Source organism: Haliotis rubra, unplaced genomic scaffold (genome assembly GCF_003918875.1).
Source record: "Haliotis rubra isolate DU_JTF1 unplaced genomic scaffold, ASM391887v1 Scf560, whole genome shotgun sequence".
Taxonomy (NCBI): domain Eukaryota; kingdom Metazoa; phylum Mollusca; class Gastropoda; order Lepetellida; family Haliotidae; genus Haliotis; species Haliotis rubra.
In genome coordinates this window covers 142,949-166,378 of record NW_025767258.1, presented here as the reverse complement: position 1 = coordinate 166,378, position 23,430 = coordinate 142,949, and the positions used below count along the sequence as shown (strand labels likewise).

At 40.7% G+C, this 23,430-nt stretch overlaps 1 protein-coding gene across 4 annotated transcripts in view; it reads right to left on the bottom strand.

Moving 5' to 3' along the window:
- Positions 1-23,430, bottom strand: part of LOC124254026 (TBC1 domain family member 9-like) — a 51,935-nt gene that overhangs the window by 24,078 nt on the left and 4,427 nt on the right. For 2 of the 4 annotated variants that reach the window (XR_006892366.1, XM_046687889.1), the window contains exons 2-17: positions 16,017-16,128; positions 13,424-13,475; positions 12,295-12,372; positions 11,717-11,803; positions 11,430-11,513; positions 10,789-10,922; positions 9,675-9,740; positions 9,142-9,218; positions 8,103-8,156; positions 7,881-7,952; positions 7,222-7,366; positions 4,371-4,490; positions 3,559-3,647; positions 3,189-3,238; positions 2,565-2,694; positions 1,715-1,823 (exon numbers count right to left, since the gene is read on the bottom strand). Coding sequence is in view for 3 of the 4 variants with exons in the window: in XM_046687889.1 (XP_046543845.1) it covers positions 1,715-1,823; positions 2,565-2,694; positions 3,189-3,238; positions 3,559-3,647; positions 4,371-4,490; positions 7,222-7,366; positions 7,881-7,952; positions 8,103-8,156; positions 9,142-9,218; positions 9,675-9,740; positions 10,789-10,922; positions 11,430-11,513; positions 11,717-11,803; positions 12,295-12,372; positions 13,424-13,475; positions 16,017-16,128 (1,459 nt within the window). In the remaining variant the exon portion in view is untranslated. Of the gene's footprint in view, positions 1-1,714; positions 1,824-2,564; positions 2,695-3,188; positions 3,239-3,558; positions 3,648-4,370; positions 4,491-7,221; positions 7,367-7,880; positions 7,953-8,102; positions 8,157-9,141; positions 9,219-9,674; positions 9,741-10,788; positions 10,923-11,429; positions 11,514-11,716; positions 11,804-12,294; positions 12,373-13,423; positions 13,476-15,241; positions 15,292-16,016; positions 16,129-23,430 lie in introns of all 4 variants that reach the window. The other 2 variants (XM_046687891.1, XM_046687892.1) reach the window with 2 other exon arrangements.

Here is a 23,430-nt window from a genome sequence, read left to right as displayed (position 1 = left end):
TGTATTATGACATAAGATGTCATCCATTGTGTTATGACATAAGATGTCATCCATTGTATTATGACATAAGATGTCATCCATTGTATTATGACATAAGATGTCATCCATTGTATTATGACATAAGATGTCATCCATTGTTATGACATATGTCGTCCATTGTATTATGATGGATGATGTCATCCATTGTATTATGACATATGATGTCAACCACTGTATGACATATGATGTCATCCATTGTATTATGACATATCATCCATTGTATTATGACATAGATGTCATCCATTGTATTATGACATATGTCATCCACTGTATTATGACATCACAGCTAACATCACATAACTGGGTCAGTACTGACATCACTCTGGCCTGTTCCGTTGGTACTGGCATAATGTACGACAGCATAGAGCCAGTACTGGCCCCATATGGGTGATTACTGTAAATACTGCACCACAATACTGTGCCGGCCCAGTACTGGCCCAGTACAGGCAGTGCACTTCCTGTTTGGTGAATTGTGAGGGATTATCTCAGGACCATGTCGTCTGCTCAAGAGAGGTGGCCAAAAGGTAGAGTGTGGCATTTCCCACATTTCTGAATGTAAATTGACTTAATCACAGTGACACTAAAATGTAACAGTATTTGTTGTGAATCACTTATAGAGACTACTTTTTCAACTAAGGTTAAGTGTTGAGCTAAATTTTGAACAATAACACATGCAGTATGAATTTCGCAGGAACAAGGACATTTTGAAACATTCAGTATCTATGTCATGTTGTTAGATCATGGAAAACCTGTTGACATGCCTTATTCAAAAACATAAATTCAAAATATGGACTATATTATAGTATTGTTTGATAATCATGTCATACTGGACAAATCGAAAGACTGAATAGTAAATCAAATTTGAAAATACTTAAAAAAGAGACTGTATCAGGTGAATTGAATTTTGAAACTTCTGTTGAACAAGCTGATCCAGAAGGACAAGGAACTCTGAATCAATGAAAGAATCATGCATCATGTTTTCATCTATTTTCATGAATTAAACTCATACAGATAAACTTTCTGGTTTTTTTCTTTTCAGAGTTTGTTTTCGTATCAGCAGCTTGTTTTAAATAGTAGAAACTGTGTTAAACTTAACCAGGCCAGTGCCGGCCATACTGTAAAGGGCCAATTTGCCACCGTTACGGCTGTGTACTGGGCCATACTACTTTGCCTGTATTGGTCCAGTTCAACGCCAATGTGCAAAATAGTACAGGCCCAGTTCTGGAATGCCTCAAATGGGCCTGATGTTCTGACTTTACTGGGCCAGTAATAGCCAAGTTACGTGATGTTAGCTGGGATATGATGTAATCCATTGTATTATGACATAAGATTTCATCCATTGTATTATGACATATGATGTCATCTATTGTATTATGACATACAATATCATCCATTGTATTATGACATATATCCACTGTATTGACATATGATATCATCCATTGTATTATGACATAGATGTCATCCACTGTATTATGACATATGTCATCCACTGTACTATGACATATGATATCATCCATTGTATTATGACATATATCCACTGTATTGACATATGATGTCATCCATTGTATTATGACATAGACGACGTCATCCACTGTATTATGACAGGGATTGAAACCACCAGCCTGCCATTCTCTGTGCAGTCTCTCTACCTACTACACCAAGGAGACAGCCTTACCTCATTCAGGGCGCCAGAGAAGATCATCCATGTCTCCCCTCGGTACTTGTCTGGGATGCCCTTCAGGATCAGCTCCAGGGTCCGATGGGTGCGGTATGAACACATGCCCCTGGGGAGGGGTATAACAGGCATTATCAGACACGTGGTTGTGATGTACCCAGAAAGCATAGAAGGGTTACGATAGTTGTGTTGATCTTAATCTGAGAAATGTCATCATAAGATCCTGGCAAAGCTAAGGGATGCAACTCTATACAATGAACTGCAGTAATTTTGACAACTGGACAACCCATTACCCTCATCCAAATAAGGGGCGGTGGGGTAGCCTAATGGTTAAAGCGTTGGTTCGTCAAGCCGAAGACCCGGGTTCGAATCCCCACATGGGCACAATGTGTGAAAGCCCATTTCTGGTGTCCCCTGCCGTGATGTTGCTGGAATATTGCTAAAAGCGGAGTAAATCCAAACTCAGTCAGTCAGTCATCCATATAAGATCCTGGCAAATCTAAGGGATGTAACTCTACATTATGAATTGCAGCAATTTTGACATTTGAACACAACCTATTACCCTCAACAATATTTCACATGTCTGGTATTCACCACCTCCATCCATCTAACCATGGAGACTGGATTTATTGACCATTAGGTATTTGTGTCACCTGATTCCCTGGAGGAACACATTTGCAGACATGTGCAATGATTTTGCAAGAATTACTAGATCCATAACCTAAGCCAATCTGAATTTAAGGAACAGCGATTCCAAATCTCCAAAAGAGCTCCAGCAGTTCCTAAATGATATTGTGGATAGGATCAAGACAAAGGTTCATTTGACCTTGACATTGGTGTCTCAACCCACCTGCCATATTCAGAGAAATACACATCCCACAAGTGTTGTTTGACTGTTTCTCTGGAAGACAACTCATCCGAGTCTCTGCGACAAAACAGACTGATGAGTGCTGGCTGAAACTGTTCCTCAGCAGGCTCCTCTGAAAAAGGTGTTTGTACACAATCTACATTTACAGTAACCATGGTGATACAATGAGGTTAAAATTCACACTTTCAGTCAATGGGTACAAAGTAAACTGCAGCAGGTTAACTCTTTCATTCAAGAAGATTAGTGTTTTTACTCTATCACATTTCAGACATTATTTTTACTTAATATTTAGTTGGGAACAAGAATTGCATCATTCCCACCTCTACCCGCAAAGATCCGAGTTAGAATTGGTCTTCAGGAACCCATGCTTGTCATAAGAGGCGACTAACTGGATCGGGTGGTCAGGCTCACTGACTTGATTGACACATGTCATCATATCCCAATTACGTAGATTGATGCTCATGCTGTTGATCACTGGGCTGTCTGCTCCAGACTCAATTATTTACAGACCGCTGCCATACAGCTGGAATATTGCTGAGTGCGGCGTAAAACAATAAACCAACCAACCAACCATTCCCACCTCAGCGTAAAGTTTTTTTGTCTTACCAGAGATGCTTCCTTTCCCGTCAGATGATGTGCTGGTACTCCTCCTCTTGCTGTCAAACAGAGAGACAACAGTCAGTCAGACAGGGTGAGTGAATGATTGGACACCTGGGCTAGATTTTTGAAGCTCTCTTAGCGCTACGATAGTCGTAAGTGCCATACATTAACATCAACTTACGACTATCTTAGAAATAAGAGAGCTTTGAAAATCTAGGCCCAGGTGTTCTGGTGCAGATCAAAAGTCAGATGTCAGACAAAACTAATGTCTTATATTTCAGACGTAACGTATACCAACGTTAGTGTGGATTTATTGATGTAATATCAAAGAACACAAATGCTGTCCTGTTTGATCACTGAATATTTTCAGTATTACCTTCTGTTTATTGACTGCTTCGAGAGGAAGTCGGATATCTTCTCCAGGATGAAGTTCCTGTCGTCAAACTGCGCAAATGTGAAATTCATCTGAAAGAAAAGGTAACAACATGTTCAAGTTTTCATCAATCTCACATTATTTCTTCTATCATTGTCTGTTGACCTTCTTGTTTAAACCTTAAAGATGGAGTAACACAAGTTCATCCAATCCTACTCTTATTAGTCTGAATATCCTAAACCTCACCATTTTATTTGTTCACATTTTCAAAACAGAACTCTGCAATGCTGACGATCAGTTCTGCCCACTGTGAATGCAAAAATGAATCAAACAAATGCTTCTTTGAACACTGTTTCAGTTGTATAACAGCATGTCAGACAAGAAATTATCATAACTGAGAAGAATCTGAGATTCTAACCTTTGATCTCAGATATAAGCACATGAAACTCTTGTAATTTGCAGTACCTTAGACTAGAGGACTGGTACCCTTGATTATGCTCGCCGCGAATAGCTGCAATATTGCTCATACGGTGTTAAGCAATACTCACTCTCTCACTCACTCCCTTGATTATGCCTCTGAATCCCATAATTCAAGGACATCGTTTGTTTGTTGCTTAACGCTGCACTCAAACATATTCCAGCTATGTGACAGCAGTCTTTATTATTTCAATTCTGGACAAGACGATCCAGTGATCAACATCATAAGTATTGATCTACACAGTTGGAATACGATTACATGTGTCAACCAAGTCAGCGAGCCTGACCACAAGCATGGGTTGCTGAAGATCATTTCTTTTTTACCAGTCCCAACTCACCTTGCCTTTGGTTGTTATATGCAGTGCTTTCTGTATCAGGTTTCCAGACACAGAGTTATCTACCTTCTCCACCACCAGGATGTCACGGAGGGGGATTATAACAGTCACAAGGTCACGTACCTGCAAAGAAGGTTTATGTGTCAGTATTAGTGTTGGGAATTGGTTGAAATCTCACAGTTGATGATTGCTTCATTACCAACGAACAATCATCGAAAAATACTGGTTAGCGTCATTTTTCAGATTTTCCTATCCAGGTTGTTACTGCAGATATGCATCACATGATGCAACTTGCTACTTTAAGGTGATGACTTATATATTATGAACATAAACTTCCTGAAGTCTTCAAATAATATTCAGTCATGGCTTTTTAGTTAGTGAAGTGAGTTTTCTGTGAATTAAACACGTTTTCAGGCACTGACAACTTCAACGATGTGTTCCATTGTCAAATGTTTCAAAGACTAAAAAGGTAGTTCAAAAATCGTTTATGTTCGATTATGAGAAAATGTGATCGATTGCTTGGTCGTTTGGTCACTGTGACCAATCTTCAATTATTTCAATTAATCGGAACACCACTAGTCAGTATGGCATAAAAAAATGGAACATCAAAATTACACTCATATAACAAATGCCAGGAGACCTTGGCGTGGTGGGCGAGGTGGTTAAGGCACCAGGCTAGTGATCCAGCGGGCATGAGGTGCCGGGATCAAGCCCACCTGTGACCGGGTGAAACTCCTTCGAGTCAGCTTTGTGTGTAGACGCTTTCAGTGTTGTCACAACCCCTAGTGTACAGTTCACAACCCTGTGCACTTAAAAGAACCCACAAATCTGTTGGTATATGACCAGATGGTGGCCACATGAATATGTGCATACACCTAGTTGTGGGTATAGCAACGTGCAGTAAACTTGGACAAAGTCCTGTGACTATGGGTCCCAGTCCACCCAGCTGTGAATGGGTTCCTCGTAAGGATGGCTAAGCCCCAATAACTCGGTGCGCCTTCTGGCAGCAAGAGTTGTATGCTCCCCAGGGAGTTGAGATTGATAATAAGATGTGCCGTTGAGATTGACATCCAATGATCGAGGGAAAAAACACCAGCGCCTTGAGCATGCACTAGTGCGTGGATATGTGCTATATAAATATCCTACAATAAACAATAACCATTCAACAAACGACAGCTTGCACTTGTCCAGACTAATGCCGGTGAGTGCTAGTCCACTGAGATACTGACTCCGCACCAACCAGTCCTTGTTTTATCCCACTGATGACCAGTCAAGATAACAACAAGTACCATCTTTCCCATCTTCTGGTATCACATGGATGGGGATCAAACTACTGACCTTCCAGTCAGTGCAGACACCCTATCCACTAGGCCACAGAGTGAGTGTGTGAGTATGGTTTTACACCTCTTTTAGTAATATTCCAGCAACATCACAGCGGGGACACCAAAAATCGACTTAACATAATGTACCCATGTGGGGAATTGAACCCGGTGTAACAGGGCCAAACTTTTCCCCTGGCCAAACCTTCCCCGGGGAAACTTTAGCCTAGGCCAAACTTTCCCTCCCCTAGGCTTAATTTTCCCCACCCCTGAATCAACTTTAAAGGCTACTTGTTTCATACCGTTGTTCTTATATCAAAAGGGGTAGATTCTGGCCAAGCTAGGCTATTTCTTGTTTTCATGTTTATGTTCGTCTTGAAAATGTCAGAAACGAAAACAAGACATAGATTTTCACGTGAACACATTGATAAGATATTCATGTTAACGTCAAGTTCCATTAACAATTTACATGGGTGGGGAAGAATTTGCCTAGCTTGGCCAGCATCTTCCCCTTTTGATTTAAGAACAAGGGTGGGGAAGAAGTAGCCTAGCTGGGCCAGAATCTCCCCACTTTAAACAGAACAAAATATCCTAGTTTAAACAGGGGGGAAAGTTTGGCCAGGAGGAGGGGGACGCTTTTAGCCAAGCCCAATCTTTCCCCACTGTAAGAATATCCTATGACAAAACCTCCCCGGGGGAAAGTTTGGCCTAGGCCAGATTCTCCCTGGGGAAAGTTTAGACCGGGGAAGGAATGGCCTGCTACACCAGGTCTTCAGCGTGACGAGTGGATGCTTTAACCACTTGTCTACCCCACCAGGTCACAGAGGCAATCATACATACATAGACCATGCTCAAAGTGTGGGATGGGAAAGAAAGTCAGGATAGCAGAGGAAGATAAAAGATGCATCTCCACCAGCTTAGTCAACAAAATCAGATTTAATTAAACATGATTGGCTGTCGGTTGACATTAACTACCTTGTTCAATTGTAAAAATAACAATTTTTCTTAAATATAATCAATTTGCCAGTCATTCTGTAATGGAAATTCAGACTTGATTTTAAAGCATTTCCACAACACGTTCAGATTCAGATGAAGTCTTCACTTTCTTTTTCCTATTTGATAAAACAACAATTTCAAAAAGCCACTTTCACTGAAAAGATAATCGGCCTTCATTAACCTTACCGAGGGTTTAACATATTTTTTTTTTAAATATGAAATGTGAGATGGGTGGAACTTTATATGCTACATCTGATCTTTTTAACTTTTACCAAATGTGAATCACGTGCAGCAGGAATGCACAGTCGGACTGCATACAGTACGGATCAAACATGGCGATTTGGGCACAAAACTGTGAAGCAAGGAAGGATGATGACCAATTTATTTATTTGTAACGATGTCAAAAATATATTATTGCTCTTCTAATTCCAAAAGAAATAGTCTTGATCAAAGATATCTGTTATTTTTGTGACAGAAATGGTGTTTAAGAATAGCAGATGGAAAGCACCAAAGCCAAGGGAGGTAACTGTGCAACTTACTGGGATACCAACCCGACTAGCAAAACACAGGTAGTTGTTGCTGAGGTACACCCGTCCCCACACGTGCTGCTTGTTGTAGGGCGTCCACAGCGTACACTCTTCATCCCCATCCAGCTTGTCCCCATCTGGCAGCCGGAGCGCTTGTCTGAAACCAACATCAGCTGATTCATTAACTGTCTTGCTTGATAATTATTTTAACAACATACTTGGCAGTATATTAGCCAAATACGGCCAAATCATTCAGACTGGACCAGACAATCAAGTGTCTGATCAATGATCCACGCCCATATTGGGGCACCTTGATTCTCGAACAAAGAGTTGAGTAAGTGTGTGATTGAGTTGGGTTTTATGCTGCTTTTAGTAACATTACAGCAATATCATGACAGGGGACACCAGAAATGGCTTTAAATATTGTAACCATGCAGGGAATGCAACCCAAGCCTTCAATGTGACAAGCAAACACTTTAACCTCTAGGCTACCCCACTGCCCCTAATTCAGTAATGTGTACTTCATAGTGTTTCATATAGAACTGCCAAATTTTGAGATAAGACACACAAACACTAGTCTGAATGCTTCACACTGGAAGCCTATAGAAAAGCATGATTGCGCTGTACTAGTATCAGAGAGATTTTTATGAGATTTCCTAATGATGAATTACCTGAAAGCCTCACTGCGAGCTCTAGCATCAAGGTCCCTTTTGAGCGATGACATCTTCCTTGAGGTCTTCCGTCTACAAACATACCAGAAGGTCATGAATTATGATGCCAAGAAAATGTGCATAAAAAAGTCAATATATCTGACAATCCCAACCCACTGATACCCTTTAACGACAAGACCAATTCTAACCCTAATCTTCAAGTTTCTAGTCATGACAACTTACTTGGTTCTGGTGGAAATGGAAGTATCTTCTTCAAATCCACCCTCTTGCATCAATCTGAAAAATATCAACAGCAATTAGAGGTGCACTGCCACAAAAATATCTGTGTATCAAATGCAGTTCAGCATGTGTCAAGATGCATCACGTCGAGTCATCAAAAATGAGCTTCTCACACCATGCACATTGTACCACACTGGGACTCAAACCCAGGCCTTAGGTATGAGGAGCAAACACACTAACCACTGGGCTGCACAACCTGCACGCAGGTAGAGTGTACATATGAAGATCACTCCTGCATGAAAGGTATAATGAATTTGTTACATAGCCTTGAACAAAGTATATGGTAATGTGATTACCTAGGCTGGACTCAACTGATCTCAGTACTGGTCATAATCTCTAGCTATCAGACTGTACAGCAGTTGGACAAAACAGAATTTGATGTGACATCACAAGCTTCCTCAGTCCACCATCAGGGTTTGTACAGATTATCAGCAATCAGATTTAAGGCTTTTTTAGGGCTTTTCAAGACCCAATCAACCATTTTAAGGAACTACAGAAACGGACATAACACAAAAGCAGTTAAATACACACAAGGTTGGTCAATGTGGGACCGACCATCAGACAGAAAGTTATTCTTAGCTACATCACTGCACTGGGTAAGTTTGACTTTGCAATAAAGATTAATTACACCCACTGTCATTGCAAGCTATTTCTATTATGCATTAGTTTCCTGTAAAATCATAACTTGACATGTTTTAATAAATATAGAGCCATTTCAAGGGCAAATAACTGGCAATTAGGGCCTTTTCAAGGCTGAAACAAATTGAGGGCCTTTTTAGGATAAAAAGTCCAAATTGCAGGCTTTTTCAAGCCCTGTGAACCCTGGTCATATATAGTGACCTGACAACGCTGACACTTTCCCTCATGGCTGCACCACTCATGACAATATCAAATTTATCAGGTCATCCACTGAGATAACCATGTTATTTGAGACAAACTTACAAATATCCTCTATATATTAACAACAGTTCCTACTACTCACTGTCTCATGGCCATATTGGCCAGCTGCTCCATCAGGCGGTAGGACTCATTACTGTGAAGCAGCATTGAGAAGAAGTGCTGAAAACAGAAACAGTGTTGTGTTATATTACTGACATGCAGTGAACAATGTCAAAGTGTTATCACCCCATCCAAGTCAGTTGTTACAACAAGCAGCAGACTGACTGAGTTTTGGATTTACCACAAGCAATATTCCAGCAACTTCACGTAGGGGACAGAAATGGGCTTCACACATTGAACCCATGTGGGGATTCAAACCGGGACCAAACCACTAGGCTACCTCACCGCCCCCAACAAGCAGTAGAGTGTAGGGGACCTAACCCATGTTAGGGACCAAATCTACCTCATGATGGGGACCTACACTCACCTGTGTGAGGGATATAATATAACCCATGTCAGGGACTTCATATAACCTTTCTTTGAGACCTAAATTCACCCACCCAATTTCCAACAAGTGGCACATGGTGTTGTATCCTGGAAAGTTGCCTGGATTACCATATGTGAGTGTGTACTTACATCAGCCTCGCGGGTCGACACCTTGACACTGTCGGGGAACAACATGTTGTTGCCTCGGTCCAGTTTCTGGAAGCAGAAAGTGGGAGAGTGAGAGAGTGAGAGAGTGGGAGAGTGAGAGAGTTGGATTTTATGCTACTTTAATCAGTATGTAGATCCGGTTTAGAATTGATCTTCAGTAACCCATGCTTTTCGTAAGAGACGACTAACGGGATCGGTTGGTCAGGCTCGCTGACTTGGTTGACACACGTCATCATATCCCAATTGCGTAGATCGATGTTCATGCTGTTGATCACTGGATTGTCTGGTCCAGACTTGATTATTTATAGACAACTGCCATATAGCTGGAATATTGCTGAGTGTGGCGTAAAACTAAACTCACTCACTCAGTATGTCACTCAATCCCAGCAGGAGCAACTCCAGAAGCAGCTTCATGTGAAGAATCAAACCCATGTCTTAGGCTTGACAAGGGAACACTTTAACCACATAGCTACCCCACTGCCCCAATACAAGATATAGCTCATCGTAAACAAGTACACAGATCAAACAGATATGAATAATATACAACAAACAGCATGAATATGTCACAGTGACTGAGTGAGTTCAGCTTTACACCTCTTTGAGCAATATTCCAGCAATATCACGGTGGGGGATAGCAGAAATGGTCTTCATACATTGTACCCAAGTGGGGAATCAAACCCGGGTCTTCGGCATGATGAGCGAACACTTTAACCAATAGGCTACCCAACCACCCCCTTGTATATGTCATAATAATATGCAGCTGGGGCAACAGTCAATACACTCCTAAATCAAACTTGGATGCAATTCCACATGCCATATGTGTATCGTATATCATATTTTAAGTTCATATATACAAAATTTTCTTCGTATTAGGCACACATGACAATTTTTATATTGCTGACATGGCAACCATAGTAAACTTCTAGAGACGCCAAAGCTGAATCCATTATTTAATCTGAAGCTTCAACATCATGAACAAGCCATCTAGTTTCTGGAATCATGCCAAGAACATAAATGTTGGCACATAGGCAAGTGACAAACATCACAACATTTGGACCAGGTGAGCTACAAGCAGTGGAGTTTGGGTTTTACTGACCGTGATGTCCGTCCACCTGAGGATGAGTTTGGCCTCTCTGCCCATCAGGAAGCTGTAGAAGCAGAGGTGATTCACACTCAGATACATCCAGCCCTGTCTCGGCACCTTGCCCTTCCAGTAGCTGCAGGAATAGTCTGAAATATCATCAACAGACATCATAGACTCTCTGATACATCCAGCCCTGTCTCGGCACCTTGCCTTGAAAAGTGGTCAAAGTGTCATGGTGGCCTTGAAGATAAGGTCAAGGTCACCAAACTCAGCTGGTGTCTGTGTAATCCCAAATGTAGGCTGTCACCAAATTTGAAGACATTGGGTACAATAGTGCACGAGATATTGCATTAACAAGAGTTTGAAAAGTGGTCGTGTCGTGGTGATCTTGAAAATAAGGTCAAGGTCACCCAAATCGACTGGTGTCTGCATAATCCCCAATGTAGGCTGTCACCAAATCGGAAGACATTGGGTACAACAGATCATGAGAGATCACATTAACAAGAGTTATAAAAGTGGTCAAACAGTAATGGTGACCTTGAACAAGAATCGGGACGTATGTACATACAGACGCTGCTGAATACATAGTCCCTTGTTCCGTGTTGCGGCGGGGGACAATAATCAAAAGATGAAACAAATAATGATACACTTACAATTAACAAGTTTTTCTTCCTTTGGCATATTGAATAATTTCCTGAACTTCTTGGTAGCAGATTTGAACCTCTCAGTTTCCTCATCTGTGAAAGAAATACAGAAGTGATCAACAAATATATCAAAACATCAAATATAACTTCAAGAATAATCCAGTTATAGGTTTATTCAAACTGTTAATTCCATTAATACTGGGTTTAGAAAATTGCAATCTTTCTGGTACACTTAATAACTGACTTCAGAATGTTTACACTGTTGCCCTATGGAAATATAAGGTTAAAACAATGACCTTCTTTGAGCACAACCCTGTTGGCCAGCAAGCTCTCAATCTTGCAACGTACAAAGTCTGTTGACTCCTCGTCACTCTCAAAGGCACCTGGATAAGAAAGGGAAGTAACTCTAATGTACAGAGGACATACACAAGGGAAATAACTCTGATTTCATGCAAAATGGAAATATATATGCCATGGTCAGCTGACTATCAAGTTCGATCAAAACTGATCTGAACAACTTCAGATTTACAAATCCTGCACAGTAAGAGGCATAATAAAAACATAAAATACACATTTCAGACACATTTTCTTTTAACAATATTTGTTAAAGTTTCTTACTTGATGATACATTCTTCTGAGAACATGTAAGTATTCATACAGGGTTTGAAAAAGAGGCTTTGCAGCATGTTCAGATGTAATAAAAAGATGTCTCTTTGACAGAATCTAAAAAAAAAAATTCCAACTTTGTGGGATAGTCATAAAAACCATGATAACCATGACAAGATTTCAGATTGTTTTAAAAGTTTTGTTAGAATACAGTCTCATGGCTGTCACTGTAAACCTAAAAACAACATAAACAAACACTGGTATTTACTAAGCGTCTGCATTAGATGCTGTTCCAGCCATTCCCAGTCCTTGCTGATTTCCCGCTTGTTGGTCGCCACGGCAACAGCTGCAGACGCAAAGTTGAACAACATTAGAGCCTACATGTCCACAGTTGGCGATATCATGTTTCAGTTTTATATGGAACCCAACATCTGCTACAGCATCATCACCATGAATCTGTCATGAACACAGAGCAGCACTTAATGATATAGTGTTCTTTTAACATGGCCTGTCAGTATTATGGAAGGTGATGCAACTGTTTGTTGTTTAATGCATCAGCAATTTGCATCTAAGGAAGGATAACAATATATGGATGAACAACTTCTTTATTGCTGTGAGAGCGATGTTTCGGTGTAGGTTCTAACATCGAAATGTTGCTCTCACAGCGATAAAGAAGTTGTTTATCAATATATTGTTATCCTTCCTTACTGCTCCAACTTCTAAATGCCTCTCAAAGAAATTTGCCGCTATGTGATCACTGGTATCGAGCAAGAGGATAACTGATAACCTTCATCACGAACTGACTGACTGACTGAGATTGGTTTTACACCGCTTTCAGCAATATCCCAGCAATATCACGGCGGGGGACACCAGAAATGGGCTTCACACATTGTACCCATGTAGGGACTTCGAACCCGGGTCTTCGGTGTGACGAGCCAACGCTTTAACCACTAGACTACCCACCGCCCCCTAACCTTCATCACAATAGTATCTACACTGAATCATCATATTCATTGAACAACATTATAAGCGAGTGAGTTTAGTCACTGCACTCAGCAATATTCCAGCTTCATCATGTTCATGGCGACGGTCAGTAAATAATCGAGTCTGGACCAGACAATCCAGTGATTAACAGCATGAGCATCGATCTACACAACTGGGAAATGATGACATGTGTCAACCCAGTCAGCGAGCCTGATCCTGCTAATCGCCTTTTACGACAGGTATGGGTTACTGAAGATCAATTTTAACCCAGATCTTCATGGTGTCATTGCTGTAAGGAAGTGGTACATCCCTAGAACTGCCTCAAGTTCTCAAGTATTAGCTAACTAGTTTTTCAACAGGACAAGTTATTGTGGTAGCATATCAATGTAATTTTACTGAAGGTATTTACTCACAGTAACTAACTTCAGATCCTGGTGTCTGATGAAGAATCCGGTACGGATATGTCTGGAAGAAGGAATGCAATGGTTATACCTTCATCTGCTAACAACAGTGATTAAACTCATCCAGGTACCTATAAATGTATCCTTGTGAGACAACCTCTTCAATATCCTAACCAACCCCACATACATCTTTACCAGCTCCACATGTATCAGATTTGTGATCCAACACTGTGTTTAAGGTCTGAACAAACAGCCATGTAAGGGTGAGACCTCCTCTTCCATATCCCACCCTTATCCCAGGACATTACTTTGTTATCCAACACTGTATCCATGTCCCAACAAGTAGCCCTGTGAGACCTCCTCCACAATAACCACCCTTATCCTAGGACATTACCTGTTATCCAACACTGTATCCAGGGTCCCGACAAGTAGCCCTGTGAGACCTCCTCCACAATAACCACCCTTATCCTAGGACATCTACCTTGTTATCCAACACTGTATCCAGGGTCCCAACAAGTAGCCCTGTGAGACCACCTCCACAATATCCATCCTTATAACAGGATATCTATCCTGTTATCCTTGTTAACACTGTATCTAGGGTTCCAACAAGTAGCCCTGTGATACCGCCTCCACAATATCCACCCTTATCCTAGAACATCTACCTTGTTATCCAACACTGTATCCAGGGTCCCAACAAGTAGCCCTGTGAGACCGCCTCCACAACATCCACCCTTATCCTAGGACATTACCTTGTTATCCAACACTGTATCCAGGGTCCCCTATAACAGGATCCTCCACATCTTGTTATCCAACACTGTATCTAGGGTTCCAACAAGTAGCCCTGTGATACCGCCTCCCATATCCCACCCTTATCCTAGGACATTACCTCAAGTATCCAACACTGTATCCAGGGTCCCGACAAGTAGCCCTGTGAGACCGCCTCCACAATATCCATCCTTATAACAGGATATCTATCTTGTTATCCAACACTGTATCTAGGGTTCCAACAAGTAGCCCTGTGATACCGCCTCCATATCCCACCCTTATCCTAGGACATTACCTCGTTATCCAACACTGTATCCAGGGTCCCGACAAGTAGCCCTGTGAGACCGCCTCCACAATATCCATCCTTATAACAGGATATCTATCTTGTTATCCAACACTGTATCTAGGGTTCCAACAAGTAGCCCTGTGATACCGCCTCCATATCCCACCCTTATCCTAGGACATTACCTCGTTATCCAACACTGTATCCAGGGTCCCGACAAGTAGCCCTGTGAGACCGCCTCCACAATATCCATCCTTATAACAGGATATCTATCTTGTTATCCAACACTGTATCTAGGGTTCCAACAAGTAGCCCTGTGATACCGCCTCCATATCCCACCCTTATCCTAGGACATTACCTCGTTATCCAACACTGTATCCAGGGTCCCGACAAGTAGCCCTGTGAGACCGCCTCCACAATATGCATCCTTATAACAGGATATCTATCTTGTTATCCAACACTGTATCTAGGGTTCCAACAAGTAGCCCTATGAGACCACCTCCATATCCCACCCTTATCCTAGGATATATACATTGTTATCAACACTGTATCCAGGGTCCCAACAAGTAGCCCTGTGAGACCACAATATCCCACCATTATCCTAGGATATATACCTTGTTATCCAACACTGTATCCAGGGTCCCAACAAGTAGCACTGTGATACCGCCTCCATATCCCACCCTTATCCTAGGATATATACATTGTTATCAACACTGTATCCAGGGTCCCAACAAGTAGCCCTGTGAGACCACAATATCCCACCCTTATCCTAGGATATATACCTTGTTATCCAACACTGTATCCAGGGTCCCAACAAGTAGCCCTGTGAGACCTCCTCCACAATATCCCACCCTTATCCTAGGATATCTACCTTGTTATCCAACACTGTATCCAGGGTCCCAACAAGTAGCCCAGTGAGACCGCCTCCACAATATCCACCCTTATCCTAGGACATCTACCTTATCCTAGTTATCATACTCAACACTGTATCCAGGGTCCCAACAAGTAGCCCAGTGAGACCACCTCCACAATATCCACCCTTATCCCAGAATATCTATCTTGTTATCCAACACTGTATCCAGGGTCCCAACAAGTAGCCCAGTGAGACCACCTCCACAATATCCAACCTTATCCTAGGATATCCCTTGTTATCCAACACTGTATCCAGGGTCCCAACAAGTAGCCCTTGTTATCAATATCCCACCCTTATCCTAGGATACATCCCAATCCAACACTGTATCCAGGGTCCCAACAAGTAGCCTGTGAGACCACAATATCCCACCCTTATCCTAGGATATATACCTTGTTATCCAACACTGTATCCAGGGTCCCAACAAGTAGCCCTGTGATACCACCTCCATATCCCACCCTTATCCTAGGATATCCTTGGTATATATAGCCCTGTGAGACCGCTTCCACAATTATCAATCCAGAGGACATTACCAACACTGTATCCAGGGTCCCAACAAGTAGCCCTGTGAGACCTCCAACACTCCAGGGTCCCAACAAGTAGCCCTGTGAGACCACAATATCCCACCCTTATCCTAGGATATATACCTTGTTATCCAACACGGTATCCAGGGTCCCAACAAGTAGCCCTGTGAGACCTCCTCCGCCATATCCCTTCCTCTTCTGTAGGATGAAGTATGGGTTTGCCCTCTCTGTGACCCTGTACATAAAACAAGTAGCCAATGAGACAATACAGACACATAAACTTCTGAGAACATTGATAAAGGTTTCACTCACAAAATATGGTACCCAACATGATAACAAGCATGTCTGCTCTTTCCTTTGCCTCAGAGACAAAAAGAGTGAGTGAGTGAGTTAAATTTAGTTTTACGCCACTCTCAGCAATATTCCAGCTATATGGCAGCAGTCTGTAAATAATAGTTTGGACCAGACAATCCAGTGATCAACAGCATGAGCATTAATCTACACAATTGGGATACAATGACATGTGTCAACCAAATCAGACATAATACATTGCATTTTATGCACATACAAATGTAGCATGAATATGGCTGAATGAAAATATGACTGATTGAAGCACTTAATATATCATGTCTATCTATGCTATTCCTGACTCATGCCTTCGTGACAAAACAGATCATCATAGAATGAAATGAACACCTACTTCAGTTCCAGCATGTATCAGCTGCAGATGTTATATCTGAATGTATATTTCTTTTCTCACCGACGCAATATATTGACATACAAATTGAGACTGAATGCATAAACATATGGCTGTTTGAATCACTAAATTTATCAACATTGAATATGACGAATATTGCCTATTACATATAACCAACATTTCTGTAAATTAAAGTATAAGGTGTGAACGCTTGATTTTAATCAATCTAATATAACATTTGCTTGCCTTGGACCCAGAAATTTATACCCAAGAATATATCACCAAATATTATCCTAATCTAAAAAACTAAACTCTTTAATAATACTGACTACTAGTCCATTTGAGACAAAATGACACCGATGAATTGCAATCTAACACAAAAACAAATAGACATAAAAGAATCAAACCAACGCGGAGTGCAATAAAAACAACAGACCAACTCTAGAAACAAATAAAAACGTTGTTTAAGAAACTTGTCATCATTTATTTGTGCATTTTCAAAGATTGTTACAAGGGTGCAGTGGCAACTAAAGGAACAGCGCGAAAAGTTGTTCTTATTGCACTCCCGCGTTGGTTTGATTCTTTTATGTCTATTTGTTTATGTGTTAGACTGCAATTCATCGGTATCATTTTGCCTCAAACGGACTGTACAGTGAAACAGTCATGCAATGGGTTTTCCTTTACTTCTCTTGGGTAGTATATAAAACATACAGCTCAATTCTACTTTCATTAGACTGAAAGTGAAGAAGGTCATTAAGACCCCATTCTCATGACTGGAAAATCTGATGTTTTTTCTGAGACAGTGAGATCGCCAAGAACTATGCAATATTACAGCTATGTGGTGACGATCTGTAAATAATCGAGTATGGACCAGACACTCCAGTGATCAATAACATGAGCATCGATCTACGCAGTTTGGATACAATGACACGTGTCAACTATGTCAGCAAGCCAGACCACCTGATCCTGTTAGTCGCCTCTTGCGGCAAGCATGGGTTGCTGAAGACCAGAACTGGGCTTCACACATTGTACCCATGTGGGGAATCGAACCTGGGTCTTCAGTGTGACAAGCCAATGCTTTAACCACTAGGCTATCCCACCATCGCACAACCTTACACAGCTACAAGCGAGTCCGGTAATTCCCCTCGTCCGGTAATGCAATAGTGTACTTCCGTATCAAAGATAAAACCGCCTGATACCAAATTTACGCTTGAAATCGGACATTTCTACAAAGGACTGGCTTTTAATCACTAAAGGTAAGTAAATAACAGTAATTGACAGATAAATTGACAGTTTTATGAAAATTTGTTTTCTTCAGACTTTTAAACCTTTTTCTTCATTATTCATAATTGAATTTAATATGAAACACTCTTCCTTACATTGATGAAGTGATTTTTGAAAATAATCTGGCCCTAATACGCTTCCATACTTCGGATCTCCAGGTGGATAGTATGCGCATCAGTTGCTGCGCAGAATTACGCGAATAGGAATTCGTATAGGAATTCATGCGTCCTATACACATAAAAATTGACAATGGACGCAACAAAATTTATTAGCACATCCACAGGGATGCAGAAAAAGTCCAAATACTTTTGGTAAAAATACCAATCAAGTAACAATAAGTTATCACTGCGGTTGCAACTAGCTCTGTTATGGTATTATTTGCAATTTAATTACTGTAACAATGCGATGATCATGATACACAATACAGTAACAGTATTAATAATAATATTTAAGTGTCTGGAACCCCCATATTGTTGTCAAGGACCCCTGGAAATTAAGAATATGAGTCCAAGGGACCCTCAAATACAGGACTGGAGGTAAATACCTGCTTATTTGGCAAAAATACCTAATACAATGATTGGTTGGTGTTTAATGTCGCGCTCAGCAATATTCAGGCTATATGGCAGCGGTCTGTAAATTATCAAGTCTGGACCAGACAATCCAGTGATCAACAGCATCAGAATAATACAATGAACCTATGATAGTTAATATATACTGAATACACAAACTAAACAATTAATAAATAATAATTAATGGTGGTAAACATGGTAAATACTCAATGGTAAAACACATACACTAGGTTCAAAGTATACTACAACAACTACACAGGAGATGGACACTGGTATCCGTGGTAATCTGAGCAGACAAAATTATTGATCTGTGGCTTCAAGCAATATTCCAAATACATCATGGCAGAGGGACTCAACACATTACAGGATTTGGGCATTTGAACCCAAGTTTTCAATCTGACAAGCCAACCATTAACCTTGAAGCAACCTGATTCTCATGGTAATTTGGTATCAGCAAAGAATTGAAAGTGTGAATGAGTGAGTGAGTTTAGTTTTACGCCACACTCAGCAATATTCCAACTATATTGCAGCGGTCTGTAAATAATCGAGTCTGGACCAGACAATCCAGTTATCAACAGCATGAGCATCGATCTGCACAATTGGGATACGATGACATGTGTCCAAGTCAGCGAGCCTGACCACCCGATCCCATTAGTCGCCTCTTATGACAAGCATGGGTTACTGAAGATCAACATTCTCACCCGGACCTTCATGGGTGATGAATTGAAGGACGGTATACAAGTATAGATGGTGTCGGCTTAAATGACTCCATTCACACAATATGTTTTTGGTCTCTACCGATGTGAGGTCGAGATGCATAGAATCTGTATCACATCAGGGTATCACTTAACACATACTGGGCAGTGGGGCAGCCTACTGGTTAAAGCAATCGCCCAGTCTCCGAACACCAAGTGATTGCTCACCGCGCTTAATCAGAATCAGGCTAGCTATTCTCGAAACGTTCGTAGCCCTAAGAACTTCTTAAGCACTTTCTTCTCTTATTTATTTCAAACAATAAAACACTTATGTACATAAGTACAGTGGAGCTTCAGAGTCTTGACAACATAAAAGCTGAGTGCGCCACAACTTGCCAGCCTATAGACAGTCTCAAGTTTAAAACTCAAGACAGCTCAAGAAGTCTATCTCCTGACTTGTTAATGTCCACTGTCTACATGATCTAGTTACTCGCTTCACTGGTCAGTCAAATTTCAGAAGAGGAGATTATGGCATGACTGTAATTGGATGTCCTGAGATTTTTGTTTAGCCACAGTTAGCACTAAGATCTGATGTCAGTGAGACTGGAAAACATCTGTGTGAAGCAGATGACCAGTGAGCCATTACAAAACTATCAATAACATCATCTGCTTCCATCGATAAGTATCCGGGCAGTTGTGCATTTCAGCAAAAATACCCTAACTGGACAATAGTTACTGACATTTCAAAAACAAGCTCCAAGTACCAAGCATACCACCATACTATCTGACTATTATCTGTAACCACCATCTTGATCATGCTACCTGCGAAATTCTGTGCCCAAAGACTGTTATAATTATAGTGCCAGGACCATTCACTTAAATGGAATCCAGCACAACATATGACCTTAATATTCTTATTTACATATAAAAATGAATATATGCAACAAAAAGGGTTCTTGTGATCCTGGCACAGTCAGGTTGGTAAGGCTCTCCATTAGCTCAGGGCCTTTGTTCCCTCTAGATGCAGCCCAGACAGAGAATGAGACTTGACCAAGGAAGTGCTGCCAAGTCGAGTGAGTATGCTTGTAAGTCACTTTTAGCAATATTCCAGCAATATTCCAGCAATATCACGGTGGGGGACACCAGAAATGACTTCCTAGTCGAACCCACCAAGAACTTGAGGACTCCTCAACTCTGCAGCCTTCTGCGTAACCCAGTGTCAGAAGGGCTGTGTTCTTGGCAGTAAACCAACACAGCAGCAGCACTGGCAGCAAACCAGGGTATTCCCATCATCATCATCATGAGTGTGAGGGAGTGAGTTTCACACCGCACTCAGAAATATTCCAGCTATATGGCGGTGGTCTGTAAATAATCGAGTCTGAACCAGACAATCCAGTGATCAACAGCATGAGCATCAATATGCGCAACTGGGAACCGATGACATGCTGGCCTGACCACCCAATCCCTTTAGTCGTCTCTTACGACAAGCATGGGTTACTGAAGATCAATTCTAACCCGACTGACTGAGTATGGTTTTATGCCGTTTTTAACAATATTCAAGCAATATCACGGCGGGGGACACCAGAAATCGGCTTTACACATTGTAGGGTGGGGAATCGAACCCGGCCTTCTAACCCAAACCTTCCAAGGCTACCCCACCGCCCCAATTCTAACCCAAACCTGCACGGGTCCCATCATCATGATCACAATCCATCTTTTCCCCATTATGACAGACAGACATTTCGATGGGTTGTGAAACACTTCTTTCTTATTTCAGAATATCTTCTACAGATAAGTAGGCCATGGAGCTCGTCTTTAACACAGTTTAGTCCGACAGAGTGGCAGTAGAGGTAGAAACGTTGATCATAGGGTGCATTTGTGTGGCAGCAGGTTTCCAATCACCATCATGAACACAGTCCATTTTCTCCCCATTATGTATTGCTACTTTTTAGGGATAGACACATTCCCTCAAGTTAAAACAGAAAGTTCAGAAGGTCATCATCGTTAAAGCTGTCAAATATAAGAGTTAACACATGCAGATTTTAATGATAGATTAAGGACACTATACATATACCACTACGTGCACCCACCATCAATACAGACAAAGGGTTAAACCTACCATCTGCCACAGGTGTGACCTTTTCATCAATAATGAGACATGTTGTCCGGCAATCAGTATTTTATTTTTAAACAGGATGAGGCCACACTCCAGATATTTGTATGGTTTAGAGATAGTTTGCTAAGCCTGCTAAACTTAGGTAGTCTGAACTAAAAAAAACATTACACAGCACAAAAGCATCATGGGGAAAGATAAGAGTTTTTAAGGCCCACTGGAAATGTCAAGCATTAAAGCAGCAAAAAACTATGAAATGTTGACTTGAAATTATCTGACAAGCATAAACACCTGACAACCAGCTTTTTGAGTTTTCTGCACTTAAAACTTTCAATAAAACATGTCAAGAAGCTGGTTTTAAAAAATTAAAGATAATATCTAACGATGAACATAAGAAAGTCAGTACAATGTTTTAAATCTAGATGTAAGAATATCTATTTAGATTATAAACTTGCCAATGTTCAAATATCAGTAAATGCATCTTTGCTACATTGTAAAAATACCAATGCATTTAGCATAGTTACCACGGATACCATTCCTGGTTATACAATGGCATCAGTTAATAATGTCTGATTCTCATTCCTATGAACACACATGACCACTTTCATAATGGTTTGTTAGGGTTCTCGTGAACGTTAATAATAGTATATCTGATGTTATAGTTGTAGCGGGACACTGTTCTATTTTATTGGGAATAAATGGGTCTGTAGGGTAAGCTGTAAAAATACATATGTTTAAAATGCAAGTGGTTGATATTTTCACTGTAAATCATAGTTTCAACAGCACATGTTGTATCAGAGTATTACGCGACACACAAATGCGAGTCCAGTACCCAGATAGCATTCGGACGTTGGCCCAACATTGGCAATGATACTTGTCATCTTTTAAATTCCCAAACCATCAAAGTTATTGCAGTGGGACAATAAAAACAAACTTTTGGTTTCCAATTCTGTCTTTTGGACTCAAACTTAATCTAAATTTTGTTTCTTTAAATTTATTAACAAAAAAATTCTGTAAAAGCAGGTAGAAGACATAAACCAAAGAAATATAGAACAGATGCCAAAGTAACCAAGTTTTTTCTGTAAAATATAAGCATGCTGAAGGCTACAATCAGTAGTTTCCATCTAAAAGTCAATTTAATTGTAAATTTGGTTCTTTAAACATTAACTAATAATTCTGTAAAAGCAGGTAGAAGCATAAATATGCCAAAGTAACATTTGTTTTTCCTGCAAAACATAAGCATGATAAGGGTTACAAGCAGTACTTTCCGCCCTACGACTCTGAGGTAATCGTACTTCAGGCGAGTGAAGGAAATAATCAATAGGATATCGTATTCTGATATTTCTGAAGTGGTAGCTGTCTGTGCTGAAGGTTTATTGCTCTTAGTGTGGAAACCGTACATCGACATGTCCTCGACAAAAAATCAACATCCAACGGCTGGCTAGTTAACTTCATCTTTGGAGACATGCCCAAAACAGCATTTGACATTTGCTTGCAATTTTCTGAAAGGTCAAAGCTATGGATTCACAGTTATTTTTGCTTAATTTGAGTTTTATTTAAAAAAAAAGAAATAAATACCCAGTGACTGGAATGCACTTGATTTCAGCCCACGATTCCCCTCTGGGCTACTATTTGCCTTGAGACTTTTATTGCTTTTTTTCCCCACAGAACTGTTCTGATGAGCGCTGTTGAGAGACTTCATGCATGCAGTGATTGCTGTTGTACAAAGCAGCGTTGGGAATAGTTTAATCACTGACTAGTATTAGTTTGTTTTTTTTAGTTTTGTGGAGTGAATTTGATTTTTGGACTTTAATTTTGTGGTCCAGAATTGAATTTGTGGAGCAGAATATTGGAGCAGAATTTTGTGTCGAGGAAAAGAGCAGAACTTTGTAGTGTGCATTTTAGTTGGAAATTGCAGAATTTTGTTGAAAAGTCTAGAAATTTGTTGAATTGAGTGGAAGAGAGCAGTTTTTGGTTGAATTAAGTGGAACAGAGCAGAATAAGAAGGAGCAGACCAGTGACAGACAATGCCACAGCTGGACGTATTGAACAGCTCAGTGAATTATCACTAACAATACTGCTGATTGTAGCACAAAACCTGATTCACCATGTTCACTCAGTCTAGACAACAATATGTCAACTCCACCCAAGGGGAATATTATTCACGCTAGGAAAGAAC